This window comes from Theropithecus gelada, chromosome 4 (genome assembly GCF_003255815.1).
Source record: "Theropithecus gelada isolate Dixy chromosome 4, Tgel_1.0, whole genome shotgun sequence".
In the NCBI taxonomy this organism is placed as follows: Eukaryota; Metazoa; Chordata; class Mammalia; order Primates; family Cercopithecidae; genus Theropithecus; species Theropithecus gelada.
In genome coordinates, this window is record NC_037671.1 from 72,588,773 (window position 1) to 72,609,092 (window position 20,320).

The following is a 20,320-nucleotide window of genomic DNA, read 5'->3' on the forward strand; positions in this document are numbered from 1 at the left end:
TCTACTCAAAAGGCAAACATTTTGTTTCCATGGTTTGACAATTTAGTATATTGAATTATGATAGACTTTTATTTCTGATTTGCCTTTGTGCTTAAGTGATTGAAATCCGGTTTTAATAAGATATACATTTTTTTCTAAAGACTTACTCTAGAAGAACAAACAGATGCATATCATATAATATTATATCATAATAAATATGCTGTTCTCTTTCTTTAATTACACCTGTTTAAAAATATAGATACGGGTCCAACATCCCTTGTCTGAAATGCTTGGAACCAGAAGTGTTTTGGATTTTGGATTTTAGAATATTTGTATCACATACCTTCCCAGTTAAGCATCCTAAATCTTGTTTTTCTTTTTGAGACGGAGTCTCGGTCTGTCACCTAGGCTGGAGTGCAGTGGCCAGATGTCAGCTCACTGCAACCTCTGCCTCCTGTGTTCAAGGAATTCTCCTGTCTCAGCCTCCTGAGTAGCTGGGACTACAGGTGTGTGCCACCATGCCCAGCTAATTTTTGTATTTTTAGTAGAGACGGGGTTTTGTCAGGTTGGCCAGGTTGGTCTTGAACTCCTGACCTCAGGTGATCCACCTGCCTCAGCCTCCCAAAGTGCTAGGATTACGGGAGTGAGCCATCACAGCTGGCCAGGCATCCTAAATCTTAAAATCCAAAAATCTGAACTCTGAAATGCTCCAATGAGCATTTCCTTTGAGCATCATGTGGGTTCTCAAAAACTTCTGGATTTCAGAGTATTTTGGATTCAAAATTTTCAGATTTGTGATTCACAACTGTATAAACACACTAGTTGGTTTTCTAACAACTAATGGTCAGAATGAGAATCCTTTCATGAATAACATATTTTATTTTCTACCAATCAAGTGGAAAAACAAACTTAAGACTCATGTGATAATCACTACACTAAAAGGTTGAAAATGACTTAAAAATATTTTTTATAGTTTATAAAACTATACTTTCTATAAAAAATGAAAGAACTGAAATTCTTCAGACAATATTTTATGTATTTTAAAAATATTTTAAAAATGTTTTAAATGTTTTGTAGAGAAAGGGTCTCACTATGTTGACTAGGCTAGTCTCCTAACCTCAAACGATCCTCCCACCTAGACCTCCCCAAATTACTGGGATTACAAGTGTGAGCCACTGCACACCGCCAGACAATATTTTGGATATTTATTTCATTTGCCTATTCTACTTTGTCTAGAGCATGCACAATAGGAATATCTATTTTTAAAAATTGATATCTTAATTCTGAAGAAAAAAAGGTTCTGACATTATTTTAAAAATGTGTCAAAGTCCATACCTGATTTCTTAATGATGAAAGAATGTATTCCTTTTCACAATGGGTAATTCTCTTGTGTTTTTGTGGTGTGTCACTAACTAACCAGATCCACAAAAGAAACCAAAATATTCCAATAGTACCTTAAAATAGAAAAATAATAGTTAGATAAAATTAGAATATGCCAAATAAAAAACAAAACGAAACAAAAACACAAAATTAGAATGCACCAACAACAATTTTTACATGTCTTGAAAAAATTATGTAACTATAAATTCAATGTAAAACTGACTTCAGTCTGGATTCAATTTAATGGGATAATTGCTATAACTGTATTATTGCTTATACATTTTGAAGAAAACAACTTTTTTTTTTTTTTTTGGAGATAGAGTCTTTGCTCTGTCATACACGCTGTAGTGCAGTGACGTGATCTCAGCTCACTGCCATCTCCGCCTGCCGGGTTCAAGCAACTCTACTGTCTCAGCCTCCTGAGTAGCTGGGACTATAGGCACATGCCACCACACCCGGCTAATTTTTGTATTTTGAGTAGAGACGGGGTTCCACCATGTTGGCCAGGCTGGTCTTGAACTCTTGACCTTGTGATCCACCCACGTTGGCCTCCCAAAGTGCTGGGATTACAGGTGTGAGCCACTGCGCCCCGCCAGAAGAAAACAACTTTTAACCGCATGACTTGCCTATCAGGGTCTACCAGACAAACCTTTTTGAAGATATATTTCCACAGTCTACATATTTCCAAAGGTGTCTGTTTTTGTTAGCTGATTTTAAAATTTTGATTGCAGATACATTTCTTGCATGACACGTCTATGTGAAAATCTAATTTATTAAAAATGTGTATCATGCTGCCAAGGAAACTGAGAAATAAAATGCCTTGGGACTAAGTAAAAAGAAAAAAAAAAAAACAACAAACATTAAAACTACCAAGTGAGAACATCCTACTTTGCTTGAGAAGAAACTTAAAATACCCAAGACAGTGATTTTTTTGATAGCAAATGTACTGTTTAAGTCCAGGATCAAGAGTCATTTCTACTGAGAAATATTCCAAAACTAACATCAGGTCATAATTCAAATAGGTCAAGTAAACCATACCAACTTGAAAAACAGGTTATCAGGAAATGTTTTAGAACTCTGTTTCCGTAATTTGGAAGATACATTTTTAACACATTATTAGGCTACTATTATTATATTTTGAATTTGTTACATTATAATGCAGCTAAAGTTTTAAACTTACCAAAAAAGTAGAAGACATAAGTCCAATTCATGTAGTAGCAAATTATTCCAGAAAGAGGAAGAGAAATTACTGTCCCAAGCTGTGCTCCTAAAACAACACAGAAGACTATTTTATAAACTTTGGAGAGAGAGAAACAAAGATAGGACAGACAGGTCTACTGCTTACAGACGATGGGTAACAGGCTGGGCACAGTGGCTCATGCCGGTAATCCCTGCACTTTGGGAGGCTGATGCCGGTGGATCACCTGAGCCTAGGAGTTTGAGACCAGCCTGGGCAATATGGCAAACTACTATCTGTACTAAAAATACAAAAATTATCTGGGCATGGTGGTGGCGCACGCCTGTAGTACCAGCTACTTAGCTACTTGGGAGGCTGAGGTGGGAGGATCACTTCAGCTGTTGAGGCTGCAGTGAGCGGCAACTGTGCCACTGCACTCCAGCCTGGAGTGAGACCCCGTCTAAAAAAAAAAAAAAAAAAAGCCTAACATTTGGTCCCATAGAAACAAGATTAGAAAAAAGATATAGAGGTAGTGTAACAGGACAAGCAAAGGAATGGAAGTAGGAAAGCAGAGAGTAGTAGGCTTGGGAACTCCATTTGGGTAAAGGAAAGAAAAAGAAGATAAAGCTGGAAAAACAGGTTGGACTTAGACAGTGGAATAGTTACTGAGTACCTACTCCAAGCTAGGCACTATCTGCCAGAGATATAAGGCTAGCTGCAATAAAGCAGTGAAGACTGTAAAGAATCTTGCCCTTAGTGCAAGGAGTCTGGGATTTATTCAATAGGTAAAGGGGAACCTTAGATAGTACCTGTTCTTGAACCTATCATCAGATTTCTCATATCAATCTCCACATAGCTGCAAGAATAATCTTCTTAAAATGTAATTGAATCATGCCTCTTAAAAAACAATCTACATTCTTTCCTGTAGTCTATAAGACCTGATATAACCCGACTCTTATCTCTTTGTCTAACCTCATCTTATGCCATTATCCTCCTTACTCACTGAGTTCTAGCAACCCAAAGTAGTTTTCCATTTGTTTAAACCTTTATGTTATTTCTTGCCTGAGTGCCCTCGTACATGCTGTTCTGATTGGCTGAAATGCTCTTCTCCCTGCATGAATGGTTTGTTCTTATCCTTCAGATTTTAGCTTAAAAGTACCACAGAGAGGCCTTTTCTCAACTACTATATTTAAAAAGCAGTCAGGTGGAAAAATTTTAATTCAGTCAATGAAAGAAAGGTTAGAATATCTTATGCAATCTGGTAAAATTATAATTCACATATATAAAACTCATCTTATCTCACCTGTAGATCAAAATGATGAAAAATAAAGATGCATAGAAAAAAGACACATGAAGAGAGGGGTTGAGAATCATGATACATTCATTAGTTAACCAAAACAGAAATCACAATTTAAGGAAAAAAACATTCAATTTTCTAGCTACTGGCCTATTTTTTCCTTTTTATTAAAAAGCATCTCTAAACAAGCAAAAATAAATTTTAAAAACCCCAAAAAAGTAAACAGAAAAAGAAAAAAAAAGAGCATCTTTATACGAATATCTGAAAAGGCAACATACTTTAAAATAGATGATGGCAGATGGGGAAAATGACATTAGTCAATTAAGCCACATTACTATAAGTTCTTGAGCCAAAGAGAAAAATTGGTAATAAAGTTGTACTACTGAAACTTAATGTTCTCCCCAAAGGGGCATCCAAGCCGACACTGCATCATTCTGGTATGCAGGCACTTTTTCCCCAAGGTTGATATATACATAACATGTTACAGCAAAGTTTGATAATTGTTATCTCACCTGCATATGAAATGCTAAGAAGCTTGCTTCTTTCAAGAGGGGGAGCCCAAGAAGACCACATGGCATGCATGGCTGGAAATGTAACACCCTGAGAGAAGGGAACATGATATTTCTGATGAAATGTAAGGTAGTTTTGTTAATGTTTTAACGTAAGTTAAGTATTTTGCTACAAAAGCATTTTCTGGATCAGAATAAAACCAGAATCAGGTTCCATGAAGTGAGATATTTTTAGTGTTAAGTGAAAATACCTTAAAATGAAATACTTTCAGAATTTGAGGGCTGGGTGTGGTGGCTCATGCCTATAATCCCAGCACTTTGGGAGGCCAAGGCAGGAGGATTGCTTGAGCCCAGGAGTTCGAGATCAGCCTGGGCAACGTAGTGAGACCCCATCTCTTTTAAAAAAAAAATAAAATAAAAGTAAAACTCCCCAAAGATTCATGGATTTTGGAACTGGTTTGAAGATGACAAGATAAGGTTTACAATAAATCTAAAATAGTTGTACTGAGTGAGGACATAAAGGGATCACGCTCAAGGTTAATTTTATTCATTCACTTTATTAATCACCTGAATGAAAGGGAACATTACTAAGTTGTAACTTTAAAAAATACTGAGCTAATACTTTGGGATACTGAAAAAAAATTCAAGTTGACAACCAACTGGAAAAACAGTCCTATTAAAAAAAGGATGAATTCAATCAGCATGTTTACAGCCTTTTTTCTTTTTTTTCCGGCGATAATGAGCCTAGTAGATGCCAATTACTGACATGGAGAGCTAATGAGATGTGGAAAGAGGCAGTTTCATAGAGACTGGTTAAATGAGGAGATACCACAGGAGAGTGAGAGAGAACAGCTCTCCTTGGACACTCTCTGTGCCACTTCAGAAAGATTAGCTAACCTCCTTGAACTCCAAGGCAGTTGCATAATTGTTGTAAAGATAAATGGTAGCTAGTGCTATTATTAGTGGAGAGAAGAATAAATGTTTTAATACTTTATACTTTCTGCTGACTCTTTCAAAACCAAAAACAAACAAACAAAAAAAGGAATTAAAAAACGTAATACCAATGGAAGGCAAAGATGACTTAGGTACATTGCAAATCAGTAAGAATCTACCTCATGGAGCATCCACAGGATGAGTCATTATACAAGAAAACTTAAGATGTTTGGAAATGCCCACGGAGATTACGTCGTAGAAAACTTTATTATAAAACCTAGGGACAATGTAGGTATATTTATGGTGAATCAGATGGTAGGAAAGAAAGATAGTAATCTAAGTATCCTTTATGAATGAGGAAATGCATCTGTGATACATACTGGAGGGATGAAGAAGGATGAGAGAACCTGAGTATAAACACAACTTAAATTCTATTTAGTTGTTGGCCGGACATGGTGGCTCACGCCTGTAATCCCAGCACTCTGGGAGGCTGAGGCGGGCAGATCACTTGATGTCAGAAGTTCGAGACCAGCCTGGCCAATATGGTGAAACCCTGTCTCTACTAAAAATACAAAAATTAGCCAGGCGTGATGGTACGTGCCTGTAATCCCATCTACTTGGGAGGCTGAGGAAGGAAAATTGTTTGAACTCGGGAGGCGGAGGTTGCAGTGAGCCGAGATCGTGCCATTGCACTCCAGCCTGGGCGACAGAGCGAGACTCCGTCTCAAAAACTAGAAAAAAAAGGAAATAAAATGTTACCTGAGATAACAGTAGTAATATGATCAATATGCCGTAATGTTAAATTAGTGGTATAAACTGGAAGTAAAATATGGGAATACATTCAGCAAGGAGATTCAATACTAGGATCAGAGAAAATATGCTAGATTTAAGTATATTTTACTTTGTCAAGAAGAATAGGAACCTGGTAATAGAGGAGTAATTTTAATTTTGTGATCAGGAAGGGTTTACTTTAATAGATCTCTATTGATACGAACAAAATAAAAACATTCAGATGAATGAAACATCTTTAAATAGTACCTGGCAATTTCCAAAGTATTCTAGCAATCCTTATCACCATATGAATTTTATATCTATCCTGTGACTGAAAACAGGGAAGGTATTTTAGTCCCAGTTTAAAAAATGATGGAACTGAGGTCTCGAGATTAGAGCTTACCTAAGGTTTCACTGTTAGATACAATAGAGCTATTATTCAAACTCTGGTCCAGTGTTTATTCCAACAGCATGATACGCTGCTACTTAAAATAATCTTTATGCTCTACACCAAGCCCAGTGGCCATTATCTTGCTTGAATTAAAGAAATGCAAGAGATCAAAATACACCTTTCCCTGGGTTTCAGAGGTAGAAGTTCAAAGTTATAAAGGAAAAGTGAAAATTATTCAGTATGGGGGTACACATGATGTAATACAAAAGAAAAGTGGGACAGAAAAGAAAGACAAGAATCAAAATTTTAAAAAATGATAAAACTATTAAGAGGAGGGAAATAAAAGAGGCAAAAATTAATAATACTTCTAAAAACAGCAGAATCATAGAACTAAATTGAGATAGTTATATAAAATAATAAAATATTTGTCTCTAAGTTACAAGACCAGAAAAAATAAAAGAATAAGTGATAAAAAAGAAATTCAATGCAACTCAACAGTCTATTGTGTAAAATGTGCTTCAGACCTGGGCATCAATGATACAACAGAGTTAAACTGTGGCAAGAGTATAAGAGGTAATGATCGCCAATCTTAACCATTTTTTTTCTTTTGAGATGGAGACTTGCTGTCATCCAGGCTGGAGTGCAGTGGAGCAATCGTGGCTCACTGCAACCTCTGCCTCCCAGGTTCAAGTGATTCTCCCACTTCATCCTCCCGAGTAGCTGCGATTACAGGTGTGCACCGCCATGCCTGGCTAATTTTTTTATTTTTAGTAGAGACAGGGTTTCACCATGTTGGCCAGGCTGGTCTCAAACTCCTGACCTCAAGTGATCTGCCCACCTCGGCCTACAGGCATGAGCCACCACGCCCGGCCTATCTTAACCATTTATTAGTGGTTTATTTTCTTCTCTCCTAAAGTATGAGCTATGAAGTCTCTTCTGGAAAAACGTTTTCTCTGGTTTTTGAGTAAAGTTTCCAATTTTGGGGTGCTCCTACTAGATACCTCATTTACCACAAACAAAATCTATTCAGGTAATTTTCTAGTTAGTCCTTTCTCTAAAAAATAAACCCCTGTTATCATCCAATGTTATTTTTTGGTTCATATTCATACCAAAGAATGATATCTTTAAGAAGAAGAGAAGGAGACACAGGGTAAGAAGTAAAACCAGAGAGAAAAGGAAATTACCTCTCCTAGTCCTTCTAGTGCTCTGAGTACAATGAGTGGTCCAACTCCTAAATCTGCAGCAATAGGAGTGAACAGGGTGAGGACAGCAGTGCCAAGGATCCCAAATCCTAGCAGCAGTTTCCCCCCTATTTTGCTGGCAACATATCCTCCAGGAATCTGTGTGATGATGTAGCCATAAAAAAAGGAACCGAGAATCCATCCTTGAGTTTCTGCATCCCATTGGTACTTCTTACCCTACAAAAATCAGAAGAGAATAAAACAATCCTTTAAGACCTTCATGCAACAGCTCTTTTCTCTTACTGGTATGCAAGTACATATAAATGAGATTTTGAACCACTATTTTGGACTGAAGAACATGCAAACTTTCTAGTAGGTGGGTGAGTCATAACAATATAGACATACAGTATTTAGAAGTGAATGAAAAAGAACTGACAGTTGTAAACTTCAAGAAGGCTTGCAATTTTATAAAACTAGACTGCAGGATGAGCCGCAGATAGCTTTGTAATAACCATGACCAAGAAGGCTCACAAAAGAATCACAAAAAAGGCTTTGGTGTCTCTGAGCCTACTATGGCTTGGGAGGCTGCCGTCCCCCCCGGCCCTGCCTCCCCCTTCCAAAAAAAGAGTCACAGGCTTAATCCAGAAAGCTATTAAACAGAAAACTGTAGAGGCTGAGCTAGGCTTTGGGAACCAGGCTTGGTTTTCATCTTAGCTCTACTACTTACCGAATGTGTGATCTGGGAAGAGGAAATGAAATAGGCACATAAAATAAGGCTTGATGCACAGTTAATGCTGGCTATTAACATGCATACATATAGATATTAATAATATCTCCCCATTTCAGACCAAGCACTTAAACAAGCATATGGAACTATACCAAAGGGCAAGAATTTAAATCAAGCCACAAACTTCATGTGAGTAGAACCTGTGTTTTCATTAGTAGCAGCACATAGTAAGGTACTAATGAAGATTTAGTGACTGATATGAGTATCTGACATCTTTAATGCAGTGTAGCTGTATAACCAAGCCAACATGTCAAGAACCATTCCAGGATTTCTTTCTGCTGTTGATACAAGGCAGATGAAGATAAGTAGCAGGGTCAACAAAAGCACTTTGCAAAGAAAAAGACACAAAGCAAACTCATACTTCCCCTTATTTAGGGTACCAATTAGATGTTTATCTGTGGAATTCTAGGATTTCATGTACAGTCCAGCAGTGTTGTCCCTGAAGGTCACAGGTTGGAGTGGAGAAAGTGAGTGATGTGTACCCAAATGTTACTCAGCAACATTATTAAAGTTATATAGAAAGATTTTTGGAGAGATTTATTTTGTTTAGAGAGACATCCTCTTTCCTGCTTGAATGCTCTGCTTGTAAATGATAGAGGAGATTCACCTAAGTATGAATTAGCACCTTTGTGAGCACTGAAAATGGGTGAAAATATATGTTTTTTTTTTTTTTTTTTTGAGACGGAGTCTTGCTCTTGTTGCCCAGGCTGGAGTGGAATGGCGTGATCTTGGCTCACTGCAAACTCCACCTCCCAGGTTCAAGCAATTCTCCTGCCTCAGCCTCCTGAGTAGCTGGGATTATAGGTGTGTGCTACCACGCCCAGCTAATTTTTGTATTTTTAGTAGAGATAAGGTTTCACCATGTTGGCCAGGCTGGTCTTGAACTCCTGACCTCAGGTGATCCACCCGCCTCAGCCTCCCAAAGTGCTGGGATTACAGGCATGAGCCACTGTGCCCAGCCTGAAAATGTGCTTCTAAAAAGAATACTAGCTTTTCTTTCTGTACTATCTCCTTGTGTGATAAGCAACATAAAATGAAGTGTATATAACTTAATTATAAACAAATGATGAACACACATTGATCAATTCCACTATAACATAAGGCAGGCAAAATGACTTATGTAGCTTAGGTTAGGCATGTGTACATTCAGAAGAGAATGTCCTAAGAAACTGGCCAGTTCTTATTTTTCATCTTGCAACTGAGATTACCTAAACTCTCTTGTAGCTGTAACCCTATAAGTGATATAGGGTTATAAATAATATTCCTATAAAAGCTATTTAGAAAATTTAAAACAGTTTAATTTTCTGTTATATAAAACAGGATTTTCCAAATTTTCTTCAAGCATGGTATGTTTACAGAGGGAATGGAAGAACTACTTCTCAAACAGATCAAGGTGTATTATGGCATAGCAGTAGTAGCTATAGTTACAAGTTATTGCCCAATCAGTTCCTGGGAAAACACAAAAAGAAAGTAATTCAGACTATACATAAACAAAGTGTGGTTTCTGTAGGATGAAAAAAGACCTTTTAATATGTTTACTTGCAAGTATTTTAGAATAATTAAAATTGTTTCCTTAAAAAATAGCACCTACCGTTTGATTATGATGAACTTTTATGGGAGCAGAATGCTCTGGACACGCCTTGGAAGTTCTATTATCTTCTAAAGTTGTATTTGAATCTACCATATCCACTAATGCAACACTCAGATTCACACGTAATGCATACACAATGAAGAAACCAAAAAAGGCCAAAATTGCTAAGTTGTAACGAGCAGAGCAGCACACTGGAGCTGAAATAAAGATTGGGGAAAATTTTTATTTATTTTTAAATTTTTATTTTTAGAGACAGGGTTTTGCCACGTTGTTCAGGCTGGTCTTGAACTCCTGGACTCAAGCCATCCACCTACCTCAGCCTCCTAAAGTGCTGTGATTATAGGCATTGGCCACCACACCCGGCTGCTTTAATTAAAAGAGTTAATTACACGATATTGTCTAAATAATGAAAAAGGTTGCTTCTGAAAAGTACAAAAATAATTAAGAAAAAATTTTAAAGAATATTCTTAGATTAAGCAAATCCAAGAAACATTTATCAAAGATTAGCTGTTCCTCGTATCTGTAGTTTTGGTAAAAATTTCACACATGAGAGCCTGAACTATAAGAAAGTTCATTAAAACATGGAGGTACTAGTTTTATCACCTTTGCTGAGAAAAAGATCTATTCCAGATTCAAACTGAACCCCTATTCGTTGTCAGCTGGCAAAAATATACGGCATGAGAAAAGCAGGTAAGGAGGTTTAATGGCGTTACTATTCCTGAAAAACTATCTGAAACATGGTCAAAAAGTACTTGAGTACTTACAACGACATGATATATTACTGACTATGAGTTAGTAGCCATCTCATTGTTAAGTGTAGCATAGCAAAAAAAAATTAACGCCAAGGGTAGGGCATGAAATTTCTGTTGATAAATTTCTTACCTCGAAGAGTATCCTCAAAGGCTGGGTTTGAATCAGAAGCCATGATTAATACTTAAAGCCATCATAAACTAAATGCATTTAAGAATCTAGAAGCAAACTTGCAGAACCTATGACAGTTGCAGCATCTGTGACAGTTGCTCAGTATTTATCAAGCTTAAAGGGCTCACAGTAAAAAGGGAAATAAGTCAATGTACCACGATGATTAAAAAAAAAAAAAGGAGGCCGGGGGCAGTGAGTGGCTTATGCCTGTAATCCCAGCACTTTGGGAGGCCGAGGTGGGTGGATCACAAGGTCAGGAGATCGAGACCATCCTGGCTAACACGGTGAAACTCTACTAAAAATTTTCTCTACTAAAAATACAAAAAATGAGCCGGGCGCGGTCGCGGGCGCCTGTAGTCCCAGCTACTCAGGAGGCTGAGGCAGGAGAATGGCGTGAACCCGGGAGGCGGAGCTTGCAGTGAGCGGAGATCGCGCTACTGCAGTCCACCCTGGGCGACAGAGACAGAGACTCAGGAATGCAAAGTAGGTTGGAGGAACCAATAAAAGGATCATGTGAGAGGAGGAGTTTGACCTATTTTTCACTCTAACTGTGGGCTTATGCATAGCTTCTCTTTTTTCTTCTTTTACTGAGTTTCAGAATTGGCGAGGGATGGGATTCAGGATGCCGACTAAGGATAAGCAACCTCTTAGTAACAAAGAGAAATTAGCTAATCCAGAGTCTGAACATCTTTAAATTTAGTAAACTCTGAGTGGCTGATAAATATCTCTTTAAAGGTATAAATGTGTATTTCATTAAGCAATGACATATTACAATTAAAATGAAATGAAAATATGTGTGCTTTTATTTGGTAATGACACATCAACATCATGCAAATGTGTGTACGTTTTCCCCCTACTTAAGAATCCTGGTATTTTCATTAACCTAGCATCAAAGGAGAGAATATATTTTACAGAATATGAAAGTCTTGATACTGGCTCAGATGAACTGATTTAGACTGAAACATTAATGAATGTGCACAACTATACTTAGGTTTATATTAATATATTATGATCCTACTCACTTTTTTGTATGCCCTCCTATATTTAACAACTGTTATTATTTTTTTCCCCTGTGTAAGATTTACTTCTTTTAACAGAAAACTTTTCATTTGGCATTCTTAAATCCTTTCTTCAGGGGTACAGCTATGAAATTTATGGTACCACTATTATAGTTAGATCCAGATCTGTAAGAACTGAATTTCTAAAGTTCTAATCACATTGTTTCTATCACTAGAATGTAGGCGAATTTGCTTTCTGCTCCAACCAAATGGGCAGTTGTCCAGTTAATGACATTTGGATATTGTGAGGCATGTTTTGTGGAAAAAAAAAAATATTTTTTTTTCCTTTTTTTTTTTTTTTTTTTTTAGAGACAGGGTCTTGCTCTGTTGCCCAAGCTGGAGTACAGTGGGTGATCATATCTTTCTGTACCCTCGAACCCCTGGGCTCAGGTGATCCTCTCACCTCAGCCACTTGAGTAGCTGGGACTAAAGGCATGTGTCAGCACATCTAATTTTTAAATTTTTACTTGTAGAGTCAGGGTCTCACTATTTTGCCCAGGCTGGTTTTGAACTTCTGGTCTTGAGCAATCCTCCCATCTCAGCCTCCCAAAGCACTGGGATTATAGACGTGAGCCACTATGCCCAGCAGAACACATTTTCTTTATCATTGCTCTGTGTCAGGTGATATTACCTAAAGGTCTAGATGGGAGACTCAAAATCTCGCTAAATTCGTGCATTAAAATGTGTTACTTTGAGCAATTTGGAGCAAGAAAAATCCAGATTTATATACTATGTCTGTTTTGTCAATGCAGTATTTAAAAAGATCATTACCTATTTCAGCAAAGGAGTGACGAGATGTGATTTATGGTTTAAAGAGCTTATCCGGTTGATGGTTTAAAGAGTTCATCTGGTCCCGGCATAGAGACTACAGAGAGGAGAAGTGTGAATGGGTGTGAGGAATATAGAGTCAGGGAGATGACTTAAGGGACTACTGTAGCTTTCCAGGTAAGAGATGAAGGTGGCTTAAACTAGAGTGAAAGCAGCAGTGAAGAAAAATGGGCAGATTTGAGATGTTTAAAGGCAGAATTAACAGGCCTTGCCCAAATGTTAGATGTGGGAGTAAGTGAAGGGGAAGGATGAAATTGTCTTACTCTAAAAAACTGTATTTTATGCTATTCTAATTTGTAATGTTATTACTCCATTCTATCCTTATTTGCAGTTATCTTATTTTACTGTATGTTATTAGTTTTCCCTAAGTGATACTTTATTTGGACTATGATATACCTTATCATGTGAATTACAAGGGGCTAGAAGGTTGTGAAGTGAAAGAAATGTAAGTAAAATGATTTCAAATTACAAGTGGTATTACTTGGATATCTGACCTACAAGTTATAGATCAGGCAACTTTAACTTTTGGGTGCATAGTCAATAACTAGAAAATAAAAAGCGGCGAGGCACGGTGGCTCACACCTGTAATCCCAGCACTTTGGGAGGCCGAGGTGGGTGGATCACCTGAGGTCAGGAGTTCGTAGACCAGCCTGGCCAACGTGGTGAAACCCCATCTCTACTAAAAATACAAAAATTAGCCGGGCATGGTAGCAGGTGCCTGTAATCCCAGCTACTCGGGAGACTGAGGCAGGAGAATCGCTTGAACCTGGGAGGCGGAGGTTGCAGTGAGCCGGGATCATGCCATTGCACTACAGCCTGGGGACAAGAGCAAGACTTCGTCTCAAAAAAAAAAAAAAAGGAAAATAAAAGGTCAACTTAGGTGTCACATAATATATTACTATGAGATTCTAAGAAATAATAAAAATAAACAATTACTAGCTAATAAAATGGTTGCTGATTACAAATAAATTCAATCAGAAAATTTTTATTTCAAGAAGTTATAGCAGTAAAGAAAAACATGCCTGTTAATGTGAATAATCTTTGAAACTGATCCAACAAAAGTATGCTTGCATGACCGAGAGAGAACACCCATTGAGCATCAAGTTCAAAGCAAAATCGTGCTTGCATAAGGAACGTGGCACCCATTGAAACAAACATCAGCTTCTAAAATATGTTTTAAACTTAGGAATGTGTGTGGGCGTAACTGAAAGTACACAGGCTAATTTAGAGTGGGACCTGGGAATGAATCTCTGTTTCTGATTTTCACTGGCTATGTGCTTTTGTAGAAATTACTTAACAGTTTTCATCCTCAGGTTTCTCAGCTATAAAATGAGGAGACTACCATCTACTCACTGGGCTGCATGGGGATTAAATGAAATACTGCACAACATTATAGCAGGCACTTAGTAAAAAGGATTTCTTCCTCCTTTTTATCTGGAGAAAGTTATGCCAATAAGACTAAGTACTATGTACATTTATATAACAAGGAACAAAAGAGGCACACTAATCTGCAGGAGGGGACAGTGGAGACAGAGAAGGCCTCTTGGAGAAGTTTTCTTCAAGGAGCAGGAAGTCACCAGTAGGGACAGGTGGAACAATCCAAGCAAAGGCACCAGCATGTACAGAGGTATGGAAATGAGACAGATAAACATACGGAGAGCAGAACATTCTAAATGATCTGCAGTATCTAGATTATGTACTGTAGTAACTCTAAGAACTAACGCTATTGAGTGGGATAGTGGGTATTAAGTTTAATAACATAAAATAATACATAATTTTTTTTTTCTTTTTTGAGACGCAGTCTTTCTTTGTCTCCCAGGCTGGAGTGCAGTGGCACGATCTTGGCTCACTGAAACCTCCATCTCCCAGGTTCAAGCAATTCTCCTGCCTCAGCCTCCTGAGTAGCTGGGACTATAGGCGTGTACCACCATGCCCACCTAATTTTTGTATTTTTAGTAGAGATGGGGTTTCACCATGTTAGCCAGGCTGGTCTCAAACTCCCAACGTCAGGCAATCCGCCCACCTTGGTGTACCAAAGCGCTGGGATTACAGGCGTGAGCCACCATACCTGACCAATAATAGATAATATTTATTAAGCAAGCTGGGCATGGTTGCTCACACTCGTAATCCCAGCCCTTTGGGAAGCTGAGATGCGGGAGGATTGCTTGAGCCCAGCAGTTCAAGAGTAGCCTGGGCAACATGGTGAAACCCCACCTCTACAAAAAAATTTACAAATTAGCTGGTTGTGGTGTTGTCACCTGTAATCCCAGCTATTTGGGAGGCTGAGGTGGGAGGATGGCTTGAGTCTGGGAAGTTGAGGCTGCAGTGAGCTGTGATTGTGCCACTGCACTTCAGCCTGGGCAACAGAATAAGACTGTCTCAAAAAACAAATATTACTAAGCACTTTCTATATGCTTGGCACTAGTCCAAGTATTTTGCCTGTATTAGGGTTATTATAAGGATTCACTGAGTTAGTAACATAAAATACTTAGAAGAGTGCTTGGCACAGAGTAACTGTGAATTATTATGTTTTTTTTTTTTCCTGGAAATTAGGAATTGAGGTTATTTGTTAGGAATTGAGGTTAGTTCTCATTTGTGAGAAATTAGGATCTGGGAAAAGAAAGAAGTTGTTGAAGAGGGTGGGGTCATGAGGGTCTCAGTGAAACACAGGAATGCTGAGCAGATACCCAGACAGAATTGGTGAGAACAATCTGCCCTAGCGTGTAGCTTCATAAGCACTGCATGCCTGTGCTCAGGAGTAGGCACTAAGAAAACAGATAGCTGGCACTGAGATGGATGTGATGACAAAGCAGGGGGAAAGGGAATTGAGAGTCTTGGCAAGAAAACAAAGTGTTGGGCTGGGCAGGAGGATCGCTTGAGCCCAGGAGTTTGAGACCAGCCTGGGCAACTGAGACCTTGTTTCTACAAAAAGATAGAAAAAAATTAGCCAGGCATGGTGGCACATGCCTGTAGTCCCAGCTCTTCAGGAGGCTTAGGTAGGAGGGTCACTTGAGCCTGGGAGGTTGAGGCTGCAGTAAGCCCTGTTTGTGCCACTGCATTCCAGCCTGGAAAACAGAGCGAGATCCTGAAAAAAAAGAAAAGAAAATAAAGTGTTGGACTTTGATTGTAACCCAAGAAGAAAGCAAAATGCAGAGGGCTACCACTAGAACATAAAAGTCTATAAGGGCAGGAGCTTTTGTTCTGTTTTGTTTACTTCTTTGTATCTCCAGTGTCTAGAGCAGTGTATGGGAGAATTAGCATGCTGACACAATTTTGCTTTCTATACTTCACATTCTACTTATGGAATACTCATGACAGTAATTCAGACAGACAGACTCATAATCCTATCAAACCTTCAGATCTACTAATTACCAATTTACAGTAAACCAGGAGGGCAGAAGATGTTAAAGGACAACATAGGGCCATAAAATTGCAAGGAAAAAAAAGGAGGGGATGGGGAACAGATTAAAAGAGACAAAAAACATTTCAATCATTTGGAAGGTATGGACATTACTGAGATCCTGATTTGAACACACTATAAAAAATTAGGACATAGGCCGGGCCCGGTGACTCATGCCTGTAATCCCAGCACTTTGGGAGGCCAAGGTGGGTGGATTACCTGAGGTCAGGAGTTAGAGACCAGCCTTGCCAACATGGTGAAGCTCCGTCTCTACTAAAAATACAAAAAATAGCAGAGTGTGGTGGCGTGGGCCTGTAATCCCAGCTACTCGGGAGGTTGAGGCAGGAGAATCACTTGAACCAGGAGACGGAGGTTGCCCGAGATCACACCACTGCACGCCAGCCTGGGCGACAGAGCGAGACTCCGTCTCAAAAAAAAAAAAAAAATCAGGACATAATTGAGGAAATATGAACACTATTTCGTAAGTATTATTATTATTGCTATTTTATTATTATTTTTTGAGACAAAGTCTCACTGTTTTCCCCTAGGCTGGAGTACAGTGGCGTGATCTCAGCTCACTGCAAGCTCCGCCTCCCGGGTTCACACCATTCTCCTGCCTCAGCCTCCCGAGTAGCTGGGACTACAGGCGCTGGCCACCTCGCCCGGCTAATTTTTTGTATTTTTAGTAGAGATGGGGTTTCACCATGTTAGCCAGGATGGTCTCGATCTCCTGACCTCAGGTGATCTGCCCGCCTGGGCCTCCCAAAGTACGTAACTACTATTTTTATTTGCTGTGATAATGGTACTGTAATTATGTTAAAAAGAGTCCTTATCTTTTAGAGGTAAACAATTGAAATATTTACATATGAAATGACATGGTATCTGGGATTTGCTTCAAAATACACAGTATGTATGAGCATACGGCAAGACTGGCCATGAATTGATAACTGTTTAATCTGGGTGCTGGTTACATGGGGGCTCATTATATACTTCTCTTAATTGCCATATATGCTACTCCTCTATAAAACTCTTATCATACTCTAAACAGCAAAAACAGTATGTTACTACTATTTCCACTTCACTTGCTCTCCAGTGGGTATGTAAAGAGGGAAAATAAAAAAGAAAATGGTTATAACAAAGGTAGCCACCTCAAGCCAGGAAGGACAGGGCCAGTACCATAAGATGCATATACTCAACCCCATGAATCAAGCAGCGATTGTTTTTAAAAGTGATGCTATGAGCTACTTTTTAAAAATCAACTTTATTGAAGTATAATTTACATGATAAATTTATACATTTGTCCATCTCAATCTTAATTGAGACGTATAACTTTTCTATCCACATCTCTGCCAACATTTGGTATTCTCAGCCTTTTGGATTTTAGCTATTCTAGTGGGTGTACAGTGCCTCGTTGTGGTTTTAATCTGCATTTTCCTGAGAATAATGTTTAACATTTGTGCTAAATTTTGATTATACATATACCTATTTTTCAATTGTAACAATGTCATAGTCTCTGGGAAATATCTTTATTATAACTTTTATTTCTGTATTTCTATATTATTTTATGAGGAATATCATACAATTTGAACTCTACAAGCCGCAGAAAATGATCAGTTTATGGAACTAAGTCCGACTGCCAGGTAAAACTTAACTATGGTATGGTATTTACAGTTTGTGTTGACTAAAATAAGCTCCCAGCTGCCAGATGGAGCTATAATGTTGCCACCTCTACTGCCACCATCTGGTAACATTAAAAACAAATAAAAGTATAGAAAACTATACAATTCTGGGTCAGCCAAAGTCAAATTTCCAATGCAACTCTTTCTTACACACAGATCTTTGAAACTATAGAATGCATTCAAACTGATTTGTTCTTTAGTTTTCCTTACTTTTAAATAAACTATATTACAAAAGTGTCAAATAGCAAAATATTTTAATTTTCTCAAATTCAGGGAAGATGCTTTATGAAGTACCTGCTTTTCGATTTGTTCCAAGACCTCTGGCAAATTACCTTAGAACTCTGTAGGTATCCTGAGGATAACTGAACTGTTTCCTAACTTAAAAAAATGTTTTCGATGTTTTTAGTCTCTTACTGTACAACGTCAAATAGTCGCTGGGTTATGCAATAATTGCCCTCTGCATACTCACAAACGTTAACTCCAGTCCTTTTTTGTCTCCCTCCCCGCCTAAAAAGCTACCAGGTCACATGCTGGCGGATACGCAGTGGCGGAAACCTAGCGGTGACAGGGAAGGACAGCCCTCTGCCTACTGATCTGCAGGTTTCTCCTCCAGTTTGCTCTTACACCGGGGTCCTCCGCCCGGACCTTAGCCCATTCATTTGATGGTTCTCTCCCAGTTCGTTCTTCCACTGGGTCCCTTGCTCAGCACTACCCAAAATAACTATCAGCTCAGCGCCTGCTGCGCAGCCGCTCCCCGCCCCCGCCCCGTGGGGCTGCACCCGCCAAGGCCCCGGGACGGGTCCGCGATCACGGTCGCGGCCCCTGGGGTCCCCGAGGGGCTTCTGCGCACTGAGGCAGGCGGAACTGAGCGGGACTCTGAACTGGCTCCCCTCCTAATGTCCCCTCGCGCCTGAGCAGCTCTGGTCCCGCCAGCGCAAGGTGCGGGTACCAGGGCCATGACCGCCCAGAGACCGCCACCCCCAGGACCGCCGCCCACCCGAAGCCCCTGGACGACCCCGCCGCTTACCGGCTTCGGCCCGTGGGGTGCCGGGCAGAAGAGGCGTGCGGTCCGTACTCTCCTCGCCATCGTTCCGGGCCAGGTCTCGAACTGGGGACCTCATGACGCCTACGTGGAGCAGGTGTCCTCGCCACCTGGCAGAGAAGGGCGCGCCGGCCCGACAGCCCGAAGCCCCCGGGCCAAGCTGGCCGGACCGGGCGGGGCGGGGACGTTGGCACCGCCCTGTGGCCACGTCTTGTCCCCCGCGGTCCCGCCCAGAAGTGGCCGCGCCGACTCCGCCCCCGCCGCCATCTTAGGTGTGGGCAACTGTGGCGTGGGTTGGACTAGGGAAGCGGAGTTCCGGGAGTTCTGGCAGGATTGGCGCAGTGAGCTCGTCCCGCCGGTCTACGCTTGCCGGGGAGCCGGTGTTCAGACGACAGTCTCCCGCTCCTGCACCCCCTTGTAAAGTGCAGGGACCGCCTTTCCCGCAGGGAGGATGAGTGGGAGCTTGCGGGCGGGCAGTGGGGACTAGAATTGCACGTAATTATGGGGAGGGCTTCGCCCGAACTAGGGAAGTGGGCGGTGTGCATTTCATAATTTGACATTCAGTTGTTAGCACTCAGTTGCCATACTGTTAGCAACCTTTGTACGATCTACCCCGTGACTGTGACGGCATATTGTCCCTAAAATAGTTTTTTTCCCCCCACAGACAGGGTCTTGCTCTGTTGCCCAAGCTGGAATGCAGTGGCGCAATCACAGCTCACCGCAACCTCGAACTCCTGGACTCAAGCGATTCTCTTCAGCGCCCTCAAGTAGCTGGGACTACAGGCGCATGCCACCACGTATGGCTAATTTTGTTTTTATTTTTGTAGAGGCGAGGTCTCCTTGTATTGCCCAGGCTTGGTTTCGAACTCCTGGGCTCAAGCAATCATCCTCGGCCTCCCAAAGTGCGGGGATTACAGGAGTGAGCCACAGCTCCCGGCTCTAAAATAGCTTTGAGGTGGGAAAACAGCAATGGAAATTTGTTGTGTCCTATGATATTGCTGGTTTTATAGGTAAAAATAATCAACATAGGTAGTTTCATATGGTTCGACCTATGGAATCCTCTGATGTATGTGTGCATATTATATCTCCACGATAGAATTTGGATTGTGCTAGCATTTGCGGACTCTGAGAAAGTGAAACTAAGAAAACCCAGCTTGCCTTGGCAGGGCAGATCTGGAGCCGCTAATAAAGGCTATCTCTGTGGAGGTAGAAAATAAGATGTAGATACTCTTGGAGAGTTTGGTGTAGACAGGGAAGACCCGCAAGCCACTAATTCAGTAAACCAGGTTAGAAGCTTAGTGAGGTCCACGTGGGAACAAAGGGAAGGGTCCTTTACCTAGAAGGGAGGGCGAGGATTTCTGTAGGCGTTCCAGATCGGTAAATGCTAGGAAAGTTC

General features: G+C 40.2%; 1 protein-coding gene across 2 annotated transcripts in view; it reads right to left on the minus strand.

Annotated features, from left to right (window-relative positions):
* SLC17A5 (solute carrier family 17 member 5) overlaps positions 1 to 19,265 on the minus strand; it is a 61,030-nt gene extending 41,765 nt beyond the window's left edge. The window contains exons 1-6 of one of the 2 annotated variants that reach the window (XM_025384061.1): positions 18,910 to 19,265; positions 9,997 to 10,193; positions 7,622 to 7,855; positions 4,346 to 4,433; positions 2,540 to 2,626; positions 1,315 to 1,433 (exon numbers count right to left, since the gene is read on the minus strand). In XM_025384061.1, coding sequence (XP_025239846.1) covers positions 1,315 to 1,433; positions 2,540 to 2,626; positions 4,346 to 4,433; positions 7,622 to 7,855; positions 9,997 to 10,193; positions 18,910 to 19,003 — 819 coding nt within the window. In that variant the 5' untranslated portion in view covers positions 19,004 to 19,265. Of the gene's footprint in view, positions 1 to 1,314; positions 1,434 to 2,539; positions 2,627 to 4,345; positions 4,434 to 7,621; positions 7,856 to 9,996; positions 10,194 to 12,746; positions 12,853 to 18,909 lie in introns of those variants that run through there. The other variant, XM_025384062.1, reaches the window with a different exon arrangement.
* Positions 19,266 to 20,320: the final 1,055 nt, after the last annotated feature.